General features: G+C 41.4%; 1 protein-coding gene across 1 annotated transcript; it reads left to right on the forward strand.

Annotated features, from left to right (window-relative positions):
- Positions 1–993: 993 nt before the first annotated feature.
- On the forward strand, positions 994–18,932 carry LOC139473697 (8-oxo-dGDP phosphatase NUDT18-like). The gene is made up of 8 exons (XM_071256409.1): positions 994–1,084; positions 5,713–5,868; positions 7,489–7,649; positions 9,684–9,804; positions 12,842–12,938; positions 14,135–14,281; positions 16,561–16,666; positions 18,382–18,932. The coding sequence occupies exons 2-8, from the start codon at positions 5,781–5,783 to the stop codon at positions 18,637–18,639; spliced, it is 978 nt and encodes a 325-aa protein (XP_071112510.1). The 5' UTR covers positions 994–1,084; positions 5,713–5,780; the 3' UTR covers positions 18,640–18,932.
- Positions 18,933–19,213: the final 281 nt, after the last annotated feature.

Here is a 19,213-nt window from a genome sequence, read left to right on the forward strand (position 1 = left end):
GTTAAACTGAGAGAGAGTTCACTTAATGTACAGAGCTATGGACTGAATGTTTTAAAGTATAAAATGCTAAAGTTTAAAATATAACTAATAGTCTAACTATAACAGTCTAACTAATAATATATTCGTATTGTAACTAACTAACTAACTAACTAACTAACTAACTAACTAACTAACTAACTAACTAACTAACTAACTAACTAACTAACTACAAGGCCAGCCAGCTTTACTAACTTACAACTAACTTAGGAACCAACCTTAATTAAATGTCATATACACATTCATAAATACTTCAGCCTGTTACACAGTAGCAATATTAAGTTATACGTGAGAAGAAGCCAATTTGGATTAAACAGACTACAAAGTATCACAACTCGCTGACTTGGCTGATGCATATCATTGTATCCCAATTGCGTAGATCCATGCTCATGACGTCAATCACTGGATTTTATGATCGAGAATCCATTATTTACAGACCGCCGTCATGCGGGATGGGGTGGGTGGGTAGGGATGTGTGGTGTGTGGGGGTTTGTGTGTGTGTGTGTGGTGTGTGTGTGTTCTTTTGGGCAATGAAGAAGAAATTTACTCTTTCCAAAACCAAATATGTATACAAACAGTAAAGAGAAAATGTCTTCTTCATTGTCCAGTATATATATGCACAATGTTTATAATAATGTTTAAGAACCGTCATTGCAGTTCTACATGCAGCATAATATACTGGCTCACAAAGATCTGTCTAAATACAACTACATTTACTATAACTGTTTTAGTGAGTATTGATATTGGTACTATGTGTTTTCATCATAAGAAAACATCAAACATGCCTCACAATACTGTTATCAATGTAAAATAAACCAGAAAATTAAATTGTCTCGTGTTTGTATCGGTCACACGGAGACGGGATAGTTTGAAATTTATCGACGATAGGAGACTGACAAAGTCTAGCGACGTCAATAAAATAAAGGGCAAGTAACTCTAATGTACACAAATTGTTTACAGCTACCACAAATAGGTATACGACACTACATGTCAGCAAACGCAACGTCGACAAGCAACACACCTCTAGGGACAGCTCAGCAAGAGTCCAGTAAGTTATCTAGGATTGACAAATCCAACAGATCGGAGCGTCAATGATTTAGCCTTGTCAGAACTTTAGTAATACGCTGTCTCGGACGAGGTGCTCGACTCAGACAACTGCAAGGGGTGAATCATAGAACGAATTAGATCTTGACGTCATTGTGTTTGGATCGACTGGCTGCGCAGCATTTTGTTTAGAATTTGTAATCTGTTAACTGTTTACGGAAAAGTTACTTGCCATAAATTCTGCTTTTGTTGTACGTTTAAATATGTAAAAAATATTCTCGAGGGTTCGAGAACCTCTCTTAAAAGTACAATAGAGCCTGTGCTTTCATTTTGCAGAGTACGTTTCAACTCGTTTGTTTAATATATTGATCGTTGCTGTATTTGTATTAGTACTATTAGGGCTGGGACGAGTCCAGATTTACTACCCGGGTACCCACCCCCCTATTACCCGACCCTACCCGGGTACCCGCTGTAGGTTTTCGATTGGGAAAAGTTTGACCGCAGCGCTGGTAAAATGTGTTTAGATACATGTATGAAATGATCTGGTGTGTACACTGAAGTTGACTGAAGTTTTATATTTATTAAAACATATAAAAGTCAGAAGGAATGGGAGTAGTAGTTAGGAAGAACTGCCAACATAAGTGACTTGTAGTTTAAACATAGAGTTTTAGATACTTTTTGTCATTAAACAATATATCACGTGACCACAGGTCTGGGTAGTCCTGTGGGTACCCGGGTCCTCCTCAGTACCCACCCGACCCGAGTACCCGAGTTAGCCCTAATTTGTATCTTTGTTTTCTCCCCCTTTATTTCATTTTTGGGTACAGGCACAATCTTTATTTCGGTATTGAAACATTCGAAAAGAGAAGTTGATGGACAGTTAAGTTAAACATAGACCATATACCGATGTACTGGTTACATGTTCATCATGTTAATATTGCAGTGTGAGCATTTGTCACTGGATAGGCTAGTTGTTGTATTTGTTTATATGAGTAAAATATATAAGTAATAGATATATAGTTATACATTTTGAGTTTGAAAGAAATAGTTTGTCTCTCTGTTCTTGCACATTTACACAGTCACCAACCACTGAACCACACCCATTGTTGGTATTTCAAGGACAAGAAAAGTGAACAAAATGAGTGTGATTTTGTTGCGAATATCAATTTTCCGAGATACATTGAGTATATTTCCGAGAGAGAAAAAATCATAATACTCGCAGAAAGTATTTAAATGCCCTAGTGAAAGTGGTGAAATCTCATGTTCCATATTTGGCTTCCAAAACAAACCTAGCTATTATATGGCCTAAAGTTAACGGCGTGGTGGTGACAACTGTCTTCATTGACTTGTATGTTTGCCACGTTTATCTGTCTTGTGATTCTTAGGGGCGGTGGGGTAGCCTAGTAGTTAAAGCATTTGCTTGTCACACTGAAGACCCAGGTTTGATTACCCATAAGGGTACAATTTGTGAAGCCCATTTTCCGGTGTCCACCACCATGATATTGCTGGAATATTGCTAAAAGCGGCATAAAACCATACTCACTCACTTTTAATTTATTATACATGTACTGTTCCTGCTCTTTCTGTTAATCCTACAAAAAGTACAACATTGCATACATTGTTGAATGTTAGAAATGACCTTTGATCATGACATTGTGAATAATTAACAGAGCTCCAGATAAGCTTTTGGTGTTGTGGGTATTTTACCCATGCATTTTAAAATCATTGGGTATCAGTAATTCAATCTGCGTATTCAAATTTCTGTTACCCACTAGTTTTTACAGATGTGGGTATTTAAGTTAAATATTTAAAAACACTATTCATCTAGTCCCTGCAAACTGGTGTAGTGTGGGTTCGAGAGCTTTATAGGACTCAAAAATACCACGATACTTCCACAAGAAAGTGTGATGGCAAATGATCATGATGTAACTGTCATCGAGGAGTTTGGCAAGGTTGACGGAATGCCCGTTTATAATTCAAAATAAGTTGCTGATTTGCTAATCGAATACGCAGGGTTACTTCACAATATTTTGATGATACACGCAAGTTTTATTTTTGTAGCGTATCTGTAATGTTCGTTGCGTATTTGATACATTTGGATTATATTTTACTGAGTATTTCTGCATTTCTGATGCGTATTTCACGCAGATACGCAGCTTATCTGGAGCTCTGATTAAAATAACAATTAACAATCAGTAACAAGCATTTTATTACTAAAATCCTGTTTGGGTAATAAAGACCAGGGCCCTGTTCCACAAAGCAATCTTAATGCTAAGATGATCATAACTCCCATACTTTAACATAGACTTACGACAGTCGTAGTGTTACGATCTCTTTGTGGAACGGGGCCCAGCTGCCCTAGGTCCTATATTTCTCTATTCGTATATTGATATTATTTCTGCTCTGTTTATATACGTTCGAGTAGCTGTCCATCTCTCAGAAATAGAGTTAGTTTGGCCTTCGCTATTGCATCTCTTGGCTTTAGGAGATCTACGACAGATAGCAGATTCTTGTTTTAACTGAGCCCGGGCTGGGGCGTGGTCTTGACATTCTAGCAACCCGTGAGCAATGGATTCAGCCTGATTGCAAGATGGACAAACCTTGTCATAGTGCTCTTTGTGACAGAGTCTGACAAGTGATGGCAATTTAAATTTTCCTTTCATTTGAGTAAGAGTTTGGCTTTTGTTGGATCTTGGGTTGAATTTTGTATAGCCATCTGCCGATCTTACTTGCGTCCCATTGGGCTTGCCATCTTTGGGCTATGGAGGCTTTGATTTTGCTTTTTATCTCTAGTTTACTAAAGGGAATAAGCTGTATCTCTGCTTTGTCTAGAGCTAGCTTCGCCAGTGATTTCTTTTTTTCATTTCCATGAATATCTATGAGAAGGGATCCAACACAGCTCCAGCTGTTGCCCCTGGTCTGATAGTTTTGTATATTCGTATAGAATATTGTTGACTGTGTTTGGCCTGGAGTTTGAGTTTCTGATGGCTTGAAGTGCACTTAGCGAGTCTGATAGGACGACTGTCTTTGCTTCCGGAAGTTCCGGTATGAGTTTGAGTGCACGATGAATTGCCTCCAATTCAGCCGTGAATACTGACTGACCATCAGGCAAGCAAACTGAATGTGCTTGGGGTTTGGAGCTGTGGATATGGATCCCGTAACCAGCACTGTTGTTGATAGGATTCTTAGATATGAATGATATGATATATGGATATGATATGGTACTGAATATATATGGTAGGTGGAGGATTAACAATATATAGAATGCTAAAAGAGCTCCCGTGTAATACCAATTTTATGAAACTCGTGAATAGTTGTGGTATCTGACGAGCGATACCACAACTATTCACGAGTTTCATAAAATTGGTTTTACACGGGAGTGAGTTTAGTATCTTATTTATTACTTGCAATTTATAACGTTTTTAGAATTATACTGTTGAGTGTGAATAGGCTGACATGATCCAATTGAGTTTAACACAATAATACTTCAAACAAGTCAAAACTTGAAACGTATGATTTTAATACCAAACAACAGCCCACCTTTAGAATTCAGGCATCCTTTCCACAAAGTTAACGTAGCGTTAAGGTTATCGCAACTCACATACTTTAACTTAGACCAACAACTGTCGTTGCGCTACAATACGATTGCCTTGTGGAACGGGGCCTTGCACCTTAAAGTTACCAATCCCATCACAATACCCGATGACGTAATTTGTGGAATTTTGTTGCAAGATCCTTCGCGAAACAATGCCATGTGACAACAGCCTAGCAACAAGGTTGCTGGGGTCATCGAGTGTGCATAAGCTTCTCTCAGTGATCTATCATCTCCACACGCAATGTCGTTGAATAAGCCAAGGGATGTTGAGAGCTTTCAATATTTGTTCTAGAAACGTGTACCGAGAGTACATAAGCACGCGTTTTGGTATTACACAATGTGTAATACAGCTGTATGTTTATTAAATGGGTGATCTCTTCATGGGCAAGTAATAAAACAACAATTGCATACAAGAGAGAGTTTGACATGAGTATGTTAAGTAGTGACAACAGAGGGAAAATACTGTAACAACATGATGGACAGAGAACACATGAGGTGGAAGCCAATAAAACAGCCCCTATCACATCAACTGGGGAAATGTCCAAATCCTCTCCAACAACCTCCATGACTTCACTAAAAGAAAACTAACAGAAGCAGTCCACATTCACCTCCACAAGCCATCAATCAACAGAGATCAAGGCTATTTCATACCATCCACCTACTATGGACTCATTGAGCAATAATCACACCACCTATGTATACTTATCCTGTTTAACTGGCTTCCTGTCTCATTGGCTTCCCCGTCACGTGTTCTCTGTCCATCATGAATATATTCTCGGTTCTTGGTTAGCCAATCAAATGGAACAGAATCACTTGCAATCTATTTATGCAGTGATACACAATCAGCTATGTTAAACATTGCAAACAGACAATACCCATTTCTGTCAGCTCTGACAAAATAAGTAACCATGGTAACTGCTTCTGTGTAATTATTCTTCCACATCTGTCATTTGTAGGTGTTGGGGAACCATTGTTTGCATTCAATTTCCCAAAATTGTCATCAATTCCTGCTAAACACTCCTGATCCATTATTTCAGTTAACTGCCATACTCACTGCTACTGAGACAGAAAACCCACCCACTCACCACTGACTGACAGGAAAACAATGGATGACTTGGAGGAGAACTTGAGAAGACTTCTGCAAGGAGAGTCCATTCCGATGTCGCACGTTGATGTCAGAGTTATAGATGCAGGTGAGATGCACATGTATGCGGAAATGTCTTCATAAATGTTGTCAACTTAATAAAGATCATTCATATCAATATCCTTGATGAAGCCCAAAAATAGAACTGCAATTTGGAATACAGAACTTTCATGATGATATTTATGTTATCAAAATCTTGTAAAGGACTAAAAGTTGTTTATGTGTTAGTTCTATTACTCTTAAACCTGCCCTCATCTATTCTCAGATGAATATACTGTGACTCCTATTTGTCATAAGTGAGGTGAAACCTGTCATTGTGCTGTGGTTGCTTTGAGGTCCAGGTTAGACTGGGCGTTGCAACCCTGTATAGTAAAACTAGATACAGTGATCCCTCGCTATAACGCTACCCTCGGGGTCCAAATAATTGATGAGCGTTATAGATAATCAGCGTTTTAACGAAGGTCGAGTCGAAGGTGGTAGATGACCAACAGTATACATGCTCTGCCTACCTGTAATTAAGTTGAAGTTACATCAAGGAAAGTCTGATGGCAGTCACAAGATAGATCAAATTGTCTCACACAAATATTTCACAGTTTTATTTTTTTTGTAACTTGTGAACTCGTAAACATGTACTCTTTTTATTTGTCACTAGCAGGGTTTACTATGAGTTATATGTCACTAGCAGGGTTTACTATGAGTTATATGTCACTAGAAGGGTGCACTATGAGTTATGTGTGTCACTAGCAGGGTGTACTATGAGTTATGTGTCACTAGCAGGGTGTACTATGAGTTATGTGTCACTAGCAGGGTTTAATATGAGTTATGTGTGTCACTAGCAGGGTTTACTATGAGTTATGTGTCACTAGAAGGGTGCACTATGAGTTATATGTCACTAGCAGGGTTTACTATGAGTTATGTGTCACTAGAAGGGTGCACTATGAGTTATGTGTGTCACTAGCAGGGTGTACTATGAGTTATGTGTCACTAGCAGGGTTTAATATGAGTTATGTGTGTCACTAGCAGGGTTTACTATGAGTTATGTGTCACTAGAAGGGTGCACTATGAGTTATATGTCACTAGCAGGGTTTACTATGAGTTATGTGTCACTAGAAGGGTGCACTATGAGTTATGTGTGTCACTAGCAGGGTGTACTATGAGTTATGTGTCACTAGCAAGGTGTACTATGAATTATGTGTCACTAGAAGGGAGCACTAAGAGTTATGTGTGTCACTAGCAGGGTGCACTATGAGTTATGTGTCACTAGAAGGGTGTACTATGAGTTATGTGTCACTAGCAAGGTGTACTATGAATTATGTGTCACTAGAAGGGAGCACTAAGAGTTATGTGTGTCACTAGCAGGGTGTACTATGAGTTATGTGTCACTAGAAGGGTGTACTATGAGTTATGTGTCACTAGCAAGGTGTACTATGAATTATGTGTCACTAGAAGGGAGCACTAAGAGTTATGTGTGTCACTAGCAGGGTGCACTGTGAGTTATGTGTGTCACTAGCAGAGTGTACTATGAGTTATATCACTAGCAGTGTGTACTGGAGTGTACAAGCTTACTTGACCTTCTGTCTCGTATCCTACAAACCCACGGGGGTAAAATCTCATGCAGTGTACAAGTGACACCCTCAAAACACATGTTTATATTTATTGTGTTTTTCAGAATCTTTTGTCCCACTGACAAAGCTGTCGATTGGCTACATTGTGTGTGGGGTTCTCATCAATGACAAGAATGAGGTGCTGATGATGCAGGAAGCAAAGCGGTCTTGTTACGGAGACTGGTACCTGCCAGCTGGGAGACTGGAGCCAGGAGAGAATCTCGTGGTAGGACTGTTTACATCCCTCATCTAGTCCCGGTGGCAATCTGGGTTAGAATATCTCCCTAGCATCTTATAAGGCGACCAAATCAGGGATTTACCTAGACTGGGCCCACTTGCACAAAGCAGTCTTAGTGCTAAGATGATGGTAACTTTCCTACTTTAACATAGGCTCACAAAAGTCGTAGGGCTAAAATCGATTTGTGCCAGTGGGCCCTGCTCAGAGGATGATATATATGTTCCAAGTCTGCAGCAAATGACAGTAAAAATTCCCAATTTGAATTAAAAAATTCAAATTTTCAAAAATTGAAAAATATGAACAGTAACAAAATCCAATTTTGAACAATATCTCTCATTTTTACCCCATTTTGCCTGCCAAGAGCACTAAGTGTGGAATCTTAGATAAATCCCTGAAAATGGGTCGGGTGCTCAGACTCAGTAACTTGGTTGATGACGTGTCATCTGACTCATCTTACCCCAATTCTGTGGATCGTTGTTCACAATATCAATCACTGGATTGTCTGATCCGGACTCGTTTATATATAAACGCCATCATATAGCTGGAATATTGCTGAGTGTGATGTAAAACAACAAACAAATAACATTTCTTTTTACCTGAAAATGTTGATGTTTAAGTGTAAGGTCATTTTAAGAAATTCTTGTAACTCATGTTTGTTTTTTTTCAAATATGAATGTGTGAATCTTTTGTGGTTGTTTGCAAATCTATAAAAGTAAACTTGATCTTAATGAGCCACATGACCTCTTTAGTAATAATTCTATGACTTGAACTTTGACGAGATGGGTCTAGAGACATGGTCTCTACATGTAGGTTCCGCCATGAATCTGACACAGTATGAATGACATCGTGTATGGAAAAGAAAAATGGAGCAAAATGGAAATTGACTTCTAAGTATGTTGGAAAAGTGGTTTCCTGACAATGCTTAAAAATATAAAATATTAATAAAAAAATATTAAAGCTGGATCAATTTTCGTGGGCTATAAAAAAGCATGGAATATATTTAAACAGGTATGAACAGTGAACCCTTGTAGGAATACTAGACAGCATAGGTGTTGTTGGTGCTCATGATATCAATCACTGGATCATTTACAGACCACTGTCATATAGCTGGAATATTGCTGTGTGCGGTGCTAAGAAACCAATTGAACAATTGACAGAGGTGGGTGTACATTTCACACAAGACAATATGGCAATAGGCTCAGTGCAGTAATCATGGTTAAAAATATGGTCATTGTTTTTTTATTCACAAAAGAGTTTTTTTATTTTTTATTTCCTCCAGCCATCGGATTCTTTGGAGATGAAAGTCTGTAAAACAAGTGTAAATTGGCCTGGCCTAATACTGAAAAATTTGCTTTGTATCATATTGTAGAACATGTAGAATGTGAAGTGTATAATGCTTACACAGCAGTGTTTTGCTTGGTGCTGGGTGATGGTTTAACAAAGTAGGAAGTAGCTCGTCCCAGAACAATGCAATAACTTGACCCACATTACACATGTGGCTCTGTTTATGCTTAAGGAAGTATGTTTTGTTGTCAGGTACCTTTGTAACTAATGTTATGGCCCAGTGTGCGAAATAGCTGCCCGCTAGCCCGTGGCTAGTAAAACTTTAGTTGGCTAAAGACTCTGAAATGTCCCAAGCCTGACAGGCTACTGAAACTGTAACGGTGATCTTTTTATGTAAACTTCTTTAATGGTTGATAAAATTGAATTATGTCCTCCCATTTCTATATATATATGATCAGCGAAAAATCAAATTGATATTCATAAGAAAGCGAGGTTGCAAGATCAGAGTAGTCCCCCTTCTAATATTTACTCATGATTTGCTGTTTGGGTTTACTCTATTGATACAATTGTAGAATCTAATTTCCTCGAAAAATAAACTGTAGCATATGTAAGTTAGTGAAATGTTTATTCTGGCTAGTAACTTTTACGGCCAGCTAGCCCACGTGGCAAGCGATGTTTTGACTATTTCACACACTGTTGTGGTCTGCTGGTACTATGCTTCGTCTCTGTATTACACAGGATGGAGTGAAGCGTGAGGTCAAAGAGGAGACTGGCCTCGAGTGTGAGCCGACAACACTGGTCAGTGTGGAGTGTAGCTCGGGTGTCTGGCATAGGTTCACCTTCACAGGCAGAGTCACAGGTCAATACACAGTTACCAGGGCCATGTCAGGGCAAAGCCAGGGCCCATGTTTAGCTCACTTGGTCAAAATGCCATGTGAGCTTATGTTGTAGCATGTCATCCGTCACCATTGTGTAAACATTTGACATTTTAGATGTCTTCTCCAACTACTTGAAAATTTTGTGGAGGCGATCCTGGTTACAAGGATGTTCAAGTTTCGTCCTATATGAAACTGAATCTTTATTTGCTCTGAATTTTAAATAGTATTTTTGTACACCGTAATATTAAAATATCTTCCACAATGCCCAAAAATCTGTAACTTGGTGTGAGTAACACTATCATGCAGAAGTTGGAAGTAATTTTTGGAAGGTATTGTTGCAAAAACAACCATACCTAGCTTCTTCTGTAGAACTCGAATGAAAAGAAAACACTTACATATTTTTGCTTAAAATTGAAAAGATGACTAATGAAAATGTTAAATGAAAGATATCACTGAAAAGAAAGGGCATTAATATGAAAAACCTCTTAATGATCAGATGATAATGTCATGGATATTGTCTTGGAACCACAATTGTATGTTGACTGACATAGCTGCCAGCATGGTCAAATGGTCATCTTTCACTTTATATCATGTTATATACTGCTCAAAAGAAGTGAAAGAACACCCGGTTCTTTCATGTTACTATACTTATTCTGTTATGGCATGACGGATTATCTAAAGTAATTTGAAAGAATCAGGAGTTCTTGAACTTCTTTTGACATGTGTGTGTTTTTGTCTTTTTTTGTCTGTCTGTCTGTCTGTCTTTTTATCTGTCTGTCTGTCTGTCTGCTCATCTTATGGATGTGGTGTGTGACTATTATCCACAGGTTTCATCTTCATCATGTTCTTTGGAAAGAAATTATGGCCTTCTATGACCCATGAATAACAATTCAAACCAGAATAAGAATTGGAAAAGGCATGCTTTCCATCAAACAGGTTATTTATCTTTCAAATATGTAACTATCAGGATCGGGAGATTCTGGGTTCAAATCCCGACTCACCCACTGCGATTCTGCACCAGTGCTTGTGGGTTGCAGCTGTGCAGAGTTGCACCCCTTGGACACGCCAGAAACCTATGATCATTGGTTCGATTCCCGGGCATCCAGATTATGTTTTTTGGTTTGTCAGCATGATCCCCATGCTCATGAAAGTGGTAAACATCTGACACCAGTATTACTTCAGGTTTCCCCCCAAAGTAAGCTAACTAGAATACTGTTCAAAGTAGTGTTAAACCCTACTCACTGACTTGTTTGTAGGATGAATCTACTACAGGAAACAAATGGCTACCTCCCATTTTGGCAGTGATGAAACTCAGTATGGAGGAAAACTGTGGAGGAAGACCCCAAAATGTTCCTCCTCTTCAACCCTCACTTTCAAGTCGAATAAAACTCAAAGTACACACATACACTTCATAGTTTTGAATTCTGTAGGACATTCTCTGTTCTGAACATCATCTGCTGTCATATTACTGAACATGACCTCTGAAAATTAGGTACCATATTGTGATGTGGAGAACTGGTTTCTCATTACTTTCAGCTGTACTGTTGTAAATGCAGTGATTTTGTTGTCCTATTCTTGATCGGCTGCACTGCTGTGAATGAGCTGTTCTGTCCCAGAACTTCTGTTTGCTGTTGTTGACCTAGCCTGTGCTATGCTTGTCTGTTATTGAGCTGAAGATGCTGTAATGTTAATGAGCTGCTGTTCTGTTGATGAGCTGCTGTTCTGTTGATGAGCTGCTGTTCTGTTAATGTGCTGCCGTTCTGTGAATGAGCTGCTGTTGTATTAATCGGCTGATGAGCTGCTGTTATATTAAAGGGACAGTACGTTGACTGCTGTGAAGTATTGTTTGTAAACAATAACTGATAACCCCTGAGTTTCTGCTCGCCTTATTCAGCGAGAGAAGTTTCTGCTCCAGTGACCACACTGCGGCTGTATGCTTTTGCGGGGACTTTTTTCTCTTGTTTGTAAATACTTATTCTTAAATAAGAACAGGCAGGATCAATGCAAGCCTTTCGGTGCCCTTTACATATTGATTTGCATAATTGTACAGATGTACTGCTACAACTGTGACAGTGAGGGGCATGACAATATAGCTTTACACATCAAAGTAAGGGTATTGTCAGCTCTCCATAGGGCTTTGATGACAGCATGTGGAGGAAGAGTATGCAAATGAAAAAAGTTTTTCACATTTTAGGATATTTTCACAATGAATGTTAAATCTTTCATGAAAGACACATGAATAGATTATGTAAGATGTGACATGTGACCGGTACTTGGCTGGCCGCAAGGAACTTTGGGTAGGAGAGTGATTGGCTTCATACGACCGAGGCATATTTATCTATATTTTTTAATTATTAAATGTTTGTTTATCTGCTGATGAGCTGCTGATCTGTTAATTGTGATGAGCTGCTGTTCTGTTAATCTGCTGATGAGCTGATGTTCTGTTAATTGTGATGAGCTGCTGTTCTGTTAATCTGCTGATGAGCTGCTGTTCTATTAATCGTGATGAGCTGCTGTTCTGTTAATCTGCTGATGAGCTGCTGTTCTGTTAATCTGCTGATGAACTGCTGTTCTGTTAATTGTGATGAGCTGCTGTTCTGTTAATCTGCTGATGAGCTGCTGTTCTGTTAATCTGCTGATGAGCTGCTGATCTGTTAATTGTGATGAGCTCCTGTTCTGTTAATCTGCTGATGAGCTGCTGTTCTGTTAATCTGCTGATGAACTGCTGTTCTGTTAATCGTGATGAGCTGCTGTTCTGTTAATCTTCTGATGAACTGCTGTTGTGTTTATCTGCTGATGAACTGTTGTTCTGTTAATCTGCTGATGAACTGCTGTTCTGTTAATCTGCTGATAAACTGCTGTTCTGTTAACCTGCTGATGAACTGCTGTTCTGTTAATCGTGATGAACTGCTGTTGTGTTTATCTGCTGCTGAGCTGCTGGTGTGTTTATCTGCAGCTGAGCTGCTGTTGTGTTTATCTGCTGATGAGCTGTTGTTAATGTTCCGTTGTTCCGTTCAGGAGGCAATCTGAAGTCAACCAAGGAGAAGGATTCAGAATCCTTACAAGGTCGCTGGATGAGCATGGACACCATCAAGAGCTCGGAGACGCAGCTGAGGTAGGCCAAGATAGGCAGTAGACCAAGATAGATGGTAGGCCAAGATAGGTGGTAGGCCAATATAGGCAGTAGGCCAAGATAGGCAGTAGGCAAGGATAGGCAGTAGGCCAAGATAGGCAGTAGGGTAAGATAGGCGGTAGGCCAGGATAGGTGGTATGCCAAGATAGGTAGTAGGCCAAGATAGGTGGTAGGCCAAGATAGGTAGTAGGCCAAGATAGGCAGTAGGCCAGGGTAGGTGGTAGGCTAGGATAGGTGGTAGGCCAGGATAGGTGGTTGGCCAAGATAGGCGGTAGGCCAAGATAGGCAGTAGGCCAAGATAGGCAGTAGGCCAAGATAGGCGGTAGGCCAAGATAGGCGGTAGGCCAAGGTAGGTGGTAGGCCAAGATAGGCAGTAGGCCAGGATAGGCGGTAGGCCGAGATAGGTAGTAGACCAAGATAGGCAGTAGGCCAGGATAGGTGGTAGGCTAGGCTAGGTGGTTGGACAAGATAGGTGGTAGGTCAAGGTAGGTGGTAGGCCAAGGTAGGTGGTAGGCCAAGATAGGCGGTAGGCCAAGATAGGCGGTAGGCCAAGATAGGAGGTAGGCCAAGATAGGCGGTAGGCCAAGATAGGTGGTAGGCCAAGATAGGCGGTAGGCCGAGATAGGTGGTATGCCAATATAGGTAGTAGGCCAAGATAGGCAGTGGGCCAATATAGGCAGTAGGCCAGGAAAGGTGGTAGGCCAATATGGGGGGTAGGCCAGGATAGGCAGTAGGCCAAGATAGGTGGTAGGCCAATATAGGCAATAAACCAAGATAGGTGGTAGGCCAAGATAGGTAGTAAGCAATGATAGGTGGTAGGCCAAGATAGGCAGTAGACCAAGATAGGTGGTAGGCCAAGATAGGCAGTAGGCGATGATAGGCAGTAGGCCAAGATAGGTGGTAGCACCCAGATGTACTATATGTCTCTTGTATTTAGAATGGAAGCTGATGAAACCTTGCATGAAAAGAGCTGAGTCAAGGCATCTTTGTTATACCTTTTGTCAGGAGCATGTTTAAGGAAAGATTGAACAGTTTATTATAGCCTCTGATATCCAATGATAAAATGTATGTCACGAACAGTTTACTTAGTGTTTATGCTTTAATGATAATCTCTCTGTTTTGAAAGAGAAAGTCATTGATTGATGGAGGAATCTAATGTATATTTATGGAACTTTCAGATCTTTTGACATTCTAAAGCTGATCAAGTGTACCCAGAAGTACTACGCAGCGGTTGAAGCAGCTCGTCACCCGGCCATGCTACCTGCCCTACGTGACCACTGCATCCTGGTTCTCAGACTCGTGATTGTCTTCAAGTTGGATGACCGGTACTGTCAGCTAGCTTGCTTTCAAGAAATATTTAACCTCTACTAGGTCCCTGCCTTAGTGGTTTAAGGAACACCAGTATTATGACCTGCACACAAGGGTGTGAGCATCTGTGTTAGGACCTGCACACCAGGGTGTGAGCACCTGTATAGGACCTGCACACCGGGGTGTGACCACTGTATAGGACCTGCACACTGGGGTGTGACCACTGTATAGGACTTGCACACTGGGGTGTGAGCATCTGTGTTAGGACCTGCACACCAGGGTGTGAGCACTGTATAGGACCTGCACACCGGGGTGTGACCACTGTATAGGACCTGCACACTGGGGTGTGACCACTGTATAGGACCTGCACACCGGGGTGTGACCACTGTATAGGACCTGCACACTGGGGTGTGACCACTGTATAGGACCTGCACACCAGGGTGTGACCACTGTATAGGACCTGCACACTGGGATGTGACCACTGTATAGGACCTGCACACTATGGTCTGACCACTGTATAGGACCTGCACACCGGGGTGTGACCACTGTATAGGACCTGCACACTGGGGTCTGACCACTGTATAGGACCTGCACACTGGGGTGTGACCACTGTATAGGACCTGCACACTTGGGTGTGACCACTGTATAGGACCTGCACACTGGGGTGTGACCACTGTATAGGACCTGCACACCAGGGTTTGAGCACCTGTATAGGACCTGCACACCGGGGTGTGACCACTGTATAGGACCTGCACACTGGGGTGTGACCACTGTATAAGACCTGCACACTGGGGTGTGACCACTGTATAGGACCTGCACACTGGGATGTGACCACTGTATAGGACCTGCACACTGGGGTGTGAGCACCTGTATTGGGACCTGCACACTGGGGTGTGAGCACCTGTATTGGGACCTGTACACCGGGATGTGAGCACCTGTATAAGGACCTGCACACCGGGGTATGAGCACCTGTATAGGACCTGCACACTAGAGTGTGAACACTGTATAGGACCTGCACGCAGGGGTGTGAGCCCCTGTATTAGGACCTGTACACCGGGGTATGAGCACCTGTATAGGACCTGCACACTAGGGTGTGAACACTGTATAGGACCTGCACACTGGGGTGTGACCACTGTATAGGACCTGCACACTGGGGTGTGACCACTGTATAGGACCTGCACACCAGGGTGTGAGCACCTGTATAGGACCTGCACACCGGGGTGTGACCACTGTATAGGACCTGCACACTGGGGTGTGACCACTGTATAGGACCTGCACACTGGGGTGTGAACACTGTATAGGACCTGCACACTGGGATGTGACCACTGTATAGGACCTGCACACTGGGGTGTGAGCACCTGTATTGGGACCTGCACACTGGGGTGTGAGCACCTGTATAAGGACCTGCACACCGGGGTATGAGCACCTGTATAAGGACCTGCACACTAGGGTGTGAACACTGTATAGGACCTGCACGCAGGGGTGTGAGCCCCTGTATTAGGACCTGTACACCGGGGTATGAGCACCTGTATAGGACCTGCACACTAGGGTGTGAACACTGTATAGGACCTGCACACTGGGGTGTGAACACTGTATAGGACCTGCACACCGGGGTGTGAACACTGTATAGGACCTGCACACTAGGGTATGAACACTGTATAGGACCTGCACACTGGGGTGTGAACACTGTATAGGACCTGCACACTAGGGTGTGACCACTGTATAGGACCTGCACACTGGGGTGTGACCACTGTATAGGACCTGCACACCGGGGTGTGAACACTGTATAGGACCTGCACACTGGGGTGTGACCACTGTATAGGACCTGCACACTGGGGTGTGACCACTGTATAGGACCTGCACACTAGGGTGTGACCACTGTATAGGACCTGCACACTGGGGATTGAACACTGTATAGGACCTGTACACTGGGGTGTGACCACTGTAGAGGACCTGAACACTGGGGTGTGAACACTGTATAGGACCTGCACACTGGGGTATGAGCACGGTATAGGACCTGCACACTAGGGTGTGACCACTGTATAGGACCTGCACACTGGGGTGTGACCACTGTATAGGACCTGCACACTGGGGTGTGACCACTGTATAGGACCTGCACACTGGGGTGTGACCACTGTATAGGACCTGCACACTGGGGTGTGACCACTGTAAAGGGCCTGCACACTGGGGTGTGACCACTGTAGAGGACCTGCTCACCGGGGTTTGAACACTATATTGGACCTGCACACCTTTGTGGATACTTACATATGCATTGTAAAGGTTGTTTTTTTTTCAGAAAAGAACAACTTTTGATCAACACCAAAAATGGTGCCCACTTTCCAAGTGGGATGATCGCCCCCCGGGATCGGGCAGTATCTGCGTGTTGCAAGAGAGTTGTGAAGGTAAGCAGTCAGTTGAATGGTTTTGCATTGTCTAGCACAATGAGTATATGTGAAAACATTGCATCATCAATGTTTCCCAGTGTGTCACTTCACTTGTACAAGAAGGACATAGGCCCTTTTACACAAAATGATGTTAGCACTTCTAAGATCATACTCCCATAAGAGCATAAGGGCAAGTAAAGTGAAATTGCTCAACGCGTCAAACACCATGAACACGTTTTTACCTTAGCAAGAGAAATTTATTTTGGAGGCCGATTTCGCTTGTGGTTAATGGTTGTCTGTTTTCCTCTATTTCCATTTTCCAAAATTCAAAACTTTTATCAGATTTGAGTTTATGTTGAAGTATCAAGTCAGTCCCCATCAGTTGATAAGTGTCTCCTTTTGTTTCTGACTTGCTTTAAGGGTGGGGGGGTAGTCAAGTGGTTAAATTGTTTGTTCGTCACACTGAAGACCCGGGTTTGATTCCCCACACCAGTACAGTGTGTGAAGCCCATTTCTGGATATTAATATTTCTGGAATATTGGTAACAGCAGAGTAAAAGAAAATATTCACACACTGACTTGCTTTTCAGCCTCAGTGAAAATTAATTTCGTTACGGAAATATGTTGTGATATAAGAGAGAAAGGTTATGGATGTCAACTTCTTTATTATGAGGAACATGTTTTGGACATGTTGGAGTATATGCTTAATCCTTCATTAGGTGAAGGACTAAACATATACTCACAGCTCCAATAAGCTTTTGGTGTTGTGGGTATTTTACCCATGCATTTTAAAATCATTGGGTATCAGTAATTCTATCTGGGTATTGAAATTTCTGTTACCCACTAGTTTTTACACATGTGGGTATTTAAGTTAAATATTTAAAAACGCTTTTCATCTAGTCCCTGCAAACTGGTGTCATGTGGGTTCGAGAGCTTTATAGGACTCAAAAATACCACAATACTTCCATAAGAAAGTGTGATGGCAAATGATGACGTAACTGTCATCGTGGAGTTTGGCAAGGTTGACGGAATGCCCGTATTTCAAAATATGTTGCTGATTTGCTAATCGAATACGCAGGGTTACTTCACAATATTTTGATGATACACACAAGTTTTATTTTTGTAGCGTATCTGTAATGTTAGTTGCGTATTTGATACGCTTGGATTTTATTTTACTGCATATTTCTGCATATCTGATACGTATTTTACGCAGATACGCAGCTTATCTGGAGCTCTGTATACTCATTCACCTTATTAAGGAGTAACCATTACTCCAAAACATGTATCTTCATAATAAAGAAGTTGACATACTTAAATTCTCTCTCTTATGTACCGTATTCGACGTAATAAGCGCTCCGCTCTAATAAGCGCCCATGGCGATATTTTCCAATATATTGGCTAGCGAACAATCCAAATTGGCACCCTTCCGATTGATCACTGTACACAAGACTTTTCTTTTCGAGTACAATACGCATTCGTGTGTTATATGCACCCTTTATTATGGGCAATTAAATTCTGGAAAAATATATTTGTCGTACATAAACATTTCAGGCTCTCAGCATAAACCACGAAATTTATCTTTTAACTCTGTTTTTTTTCACCAAATTAATTTTCTAATAAGAGCCCCCTGTTTCTAATTTTGAGAACGCCCTGGGTGCTTATTACGTTGAATACGGTATATCACTTTTAAATGACATTCAAAGACATGTTATGATATATGTTTTACTTTTTCAGAGTGCCTTTGGCAAGGCACAGGAAGTACCAAAGGTCTGTGGTTTGTTGTCTGTGGAGCATTGTGGGATACCCAAAGGTGAACATGACGGTGTGTGTTACACAATGGTGTATATGTATGAAGGCCTGGGGAGTGACCAGACGCCCCAGATAAAGAACCCAAGCTATGAGTGGAGGAGTCTGCATGATGACAGTTTACACACGGAGCTCCTCACTCGGATTCAGCAGGAGCTACTTGTTCCTTTAATTGACTTGCACTGAACCTTCTATTTGTCATTGCCAAACGTTAACATGCATTGTGCGGGGGATGTTCTACAGTGTTTTAGAGTGCTGTCTGTGGGGTGCGTTAGGACTGTGTGTGACTCATCTAAGGTCTGAATGAGAGGATGGGATCTGATGATGTGTACATGACATTGACGATGATGGAGAGAGCAAACCAAGACCAATAGTTGCCAGCTCTTCCATCCTCGATTATCCAGGGTATTACAGCTCCATACTGTTAGGATTAATACCCTTGAGCCTATCACCATTATTGCTTTGTTTCGGAAGCGATGTCATCACTCACTCATCATTCCTGTCACTCATAAGCTTCAAATCCACAACTAAAAAGAATGATCCTTTTGAACTAGAGTTCGGCATAACACTCTCACATGAGTGAGAACTTGGTAAAGAAAATGAGTTTTTGAATCATGAAACTTATTTATTATGAATTTTTTGCTGGTAAAAATGCTTTACTGAGTCTTACATTTGGTGTAAATGTCAATGCTTACAAATGATCCCAGTTGTATTTGAAATAGAAAGCTGGGTGAGTCAAGGACTGGTGTATTGCCACTTG

This window comes from Haliotis cracherodii, unplaced genomic scaffold (genome assembly GCF_022045235.1).
Source record: "Haliotis cracherodii isolate W230 unplaced genomic scaffold, xgHalCrac1.p SCAF_3, whole genome shotgun sequence".
NCBI classification, from domain to species: Eukaryota; Metazoa; Mollusca; class Gastropoda; order Lepetellida; family Haliotidae; genus Haliotis; species Haliotis cracherodii.

Coding starts and splice junctions, on each gene's coding strand:
- LOC139473697 (XM_071256409.1), top strand. CDS start 5,781: ATGGATGACTTGGAGGAGAACTTGAGAAGACTTCTGCAAGGAGAGTCC. Junction 5,869..7,488: donor TGTCAGAGTTATAGATGCAG/GTGAGATGCACA, acceptor TGTGTTTTTCAG/AATCTTTTGTCCCACTGACA. Junction 14,282..16,560: donor GTCTTCAAGTTGGATGACCG/GTACTGTCAGCT, acceptor TTTTTTTTTCAG/AAAAGAACAACTTTTGATCA.